The sequence below is a fragment of the Cynoglossus semilaevis genome, chromosome 9 (assembly GCF_000523025.1).
Source record: "Cynoglossus semilaevis isolate Cse_v1.0 chromosome 9, Cse_v1.0, whole genome shotgun sequence".
Taxonomy (NCBI): Eukaryota; Metazoa; Chordata; class Actinopteri; order Pleuronectiformes; family Cynoglossidae; genus Cynoglossus; species Cynoglossus semilaevis.
In genome coordinates this window covers 1970907-1973903 of record NC_024315.1, presented here as the reverse complement: position 1 = coordinate 1973903, position 2997 = coordinate 1970907, and the positions used below count along the sequence as shown (strand labels likewise).

At 39.8% G+C, this 2997-nt stretch overlaps 1 protein-coding gene across 1 annotated transcript in view; it reads right to left on the bottom strand.

The window, feature by feature from the left end:
• Nucleotides 1-136: 136 nt before the first annotated feature.
• Nucleotides 137-2997, bottom strand: part of LOC103383310 (PDZ and LIM domain protein 3) — a 7417-nt gene continuing 4556 nt past the window's right edge. The window contains exons 3-7 of the mRNA XM_008316377.3: nucleotides 2440-2524; nucleotides 2151-2338; nucleotides 1859-1989; nucleotides 847-958; nucleotides 137-565 (exon numbers count right to left, since the gene is read on the bottom strand). Coding sequence (XP_008314599.1) covers nucleotides 376-565; nucleotides 847-958; nucleotides 1859-1989; nucleotides 2151-2338; nucleotides 2440-2524 — 706 coding nt within the window. The 3' untranslated portion in view covers nucleotides 137-375. The remainder of the gene's footprint in view (nucleotides 566-846; nucleotides 959-1858; nucleotides 1990-2150; nucleotides 2339-2439; nucleotides 2525-2997) is intronic.

Genomic DNA, 2997 nt, shown 5'->3' with positions numbered 1-2997 from the left:
GACACTCTGCTGCATGGACTTTATTATTTTTGAGCTCCCGCGGGCCATACAATATGACTTGGCGGGCCACATGTGGGCCCCGGGCCTTGAGTTTGACACATGTGCTGTACACAGACATACAATGAAACAACATGTGTTCGATTTGATATAATCAACAGAGGACCTTTATTGAAAATATGTCAGATTCTGGGAGACTGTATATATAAAAAAAAAAGTCATCCATTTTCTGTCCAGACTGTTTATTTATCAGCTGTGGAATATTCCTGCGCTGAACAGACGGACGACACAGACAACTGATCTGTTAGATGTAGGTAAAGTGTTACTGACGTGCGTCTCTGTGCTAAGTGCTAGTGTCCGTGTGAGTCAAAGGTGAATTTATGCGGCCCGATAGGTTGTGACGAGGTCGTGTCCCTCAGGTGGTCTCATCCTGACGCGTGCGTGGGTCTCACAGTAGAGCTGCCCCTCCACAAAGAAGTAGCCCTTCTGCTTGAGGTTGACGTCACAGTCGGAGCACACGAAGCAACCGGGGTGACGATATTTGTCACGAGCCTTGACCACTGTCCCTCTGAAAATCAGATCAGGAAGGGGGGACATGTTGAAAGACCCAGGCAGAAGACAGAAGACATTGCAAGACTAATTTTTGTTTTAGAAGAAAATATTTAAAAATACTAATATCGCGTGTATCCATTTTTTTTATCTAAACACATTGAGCTAAATTCAAATAAAAAAATGACAAATTAAAAAAAAAATTGAAATCGGATAAAATTGTTTGTGTTAATTTACGAAGCCTCAAAATATTTTTTTTATATTTTTATATTAATTTTTATATTTTTTTTTTTTACTCACACAATCCCATTCCCGCACTTGTCACAGACGGGCAGCTTCTGCAGGTTTCCTGTGGGTGGGGTCTGTTTGGTGGTGGGGGCTTTCACGGATCTTGTCACAATTGGACGCGTCCCTGTCGGAGAGTGAGCGACAACACCGGGTGAAATTACTGTGCATGTGATTAGTGGAGAGCAGTGGAAATAAAACACTTCAGAGACCGGGGGCAGAGACACTCGTGGCCACTCTCCGGGGTAAGAGGCATTAAGTGGATGATGGATTTTTCCACTTTAAACGTGACACAGATTAGGAGTTTAAAAAAAATACGTGACGTACAGCAATAAATTCAACATATGTCCGATTTATAATGTGATTGTTATCTGTCTGCTATCGGTCCGGTATCATTGTTTCCTCAAAAATGACGAAACATCAGCTAAAAAGTCTCTTTTTTTTAGTAATCATATACAAAACACATTAATCTTAATAAATATGACTTTAATTTATCTTCATACGACGAACGAATAAAAACAAACGCATTTAAAATATCTAAATTAATGTTGTCGCTCGTTAGCATTAGCATCACTGTAGCTGTAGTGACATCTAGGGGTTTAGTTGAAAATTACAACAACATTCTCCCTAGCAAGTGAATGAGAACCTACAGTGAGCTGAGGGCAGCACGAAAACAGCAAGTAAAAGGTAAAATTAAAAGACAATAAACAACAACATTCTCCCTAGCAAGTGAATAAACGGTACACGGTACAATTCAAAGACAATACAATCAGAATAAATCCCATTTACCAGGTGAGAATGAATCAGACGCGATTTAAATTTAAATTTGTATTATTATTATATGTAAAAAGTGGAGGACAGTTGTTGGTGAAAATGAAAGAATTGAAATTTCAATATGCATTCTGTTAAATACAAATCAGAGAGGAAATCAGGAAATAGCAATTGCAAAATAACCACACAACAAATGAAGAACTTTTATGTATGTAATTTATGGTGTTGGGTAAAAAAAAAGAAGAGAAAAACTCACCATCACTGTCAATAAACTCCTGCAGGGCCTTGAAGGAACCCGACTGTCGAGGCTGGTTTGGCTCCTCCTCCTGGTCCTTCTGCAACATCCGGTACACGTCAGATTCCTCGATTTTGGTCAGAGTCCTGGGACTGAGCACACACGACACAGTATACTAATAGTTATATATATATATACATATATGCTGTCTTTATGTATAAAGAACAGGATGATAATCCTGAAGAAATTTGTTTTTTTTTCTGTTTTGGCTTTAGATGCCACTGATGTTCAGACAGACTGAAGGGTCAGTCACCTCTCAGGCTTGGGGTGGACAAAGCCTCTGATCTGACCTTCCATGGCGTCCTGAATGTTGTCCGAGGAGTAAAGTCCTATAGGAGTGTTGTAGGCTGTACTGACCACCTGACGCGTGTCGTCAAGGTTGGCAGCTGCCACGAACGGCTGGGCTCGGCGGTTGTGAGCCACACCGATAGGTTTACACTCCTGAGACGAGGTGGAGCGAGATGGAGGAGTCAAGCACAACTAGGTACTGGAATATATAAATATATATATGAATATATAGATTCTTAGACATATTTACAAACCTGTTGTTCTGCCTCCAAGTTGATTTTATAAGGGTGAGCTCTGGGACCGTCCATGACATGGGGTGACCACAGTTTTGATTCATTCCTATTAAATGGAACTGACGTAAATAATCAACACATTCTGTTCTATAAACACTAATTACCCACAGTTTTAGTTCAAATATGTCATTACCAGGAATACAGCACCGTGAGGGAATATAAAGTTAAACCCTAAGGACAAACCGCAGACCATATATAGACTGACCTGCTGAGCATTACTAACTCTTTAGAGGATTTCTCTGCTGTGTTAATGAGCTATTTTAAGAATGATTTCAACAAATAAAGCTCATGGAAAATGATGTAGACAACTGTAAAACACAGAAACAATGAACTTTAACTGTGTGGAAAAAACGTTGTACTCTGTCGAGCAGTGATGCTGTTTGGTTCTAGTTTCTGATTAGGTCTGAAAATGTGACAGTAGATAAAAGTTAAAATCTTGATTTTCATTTTTATTCTCCAATAATCAGCAGAGACGCTGCAGAGCTGTGAAGGGATGTGATGTTGGAGTGAATCTCAGGG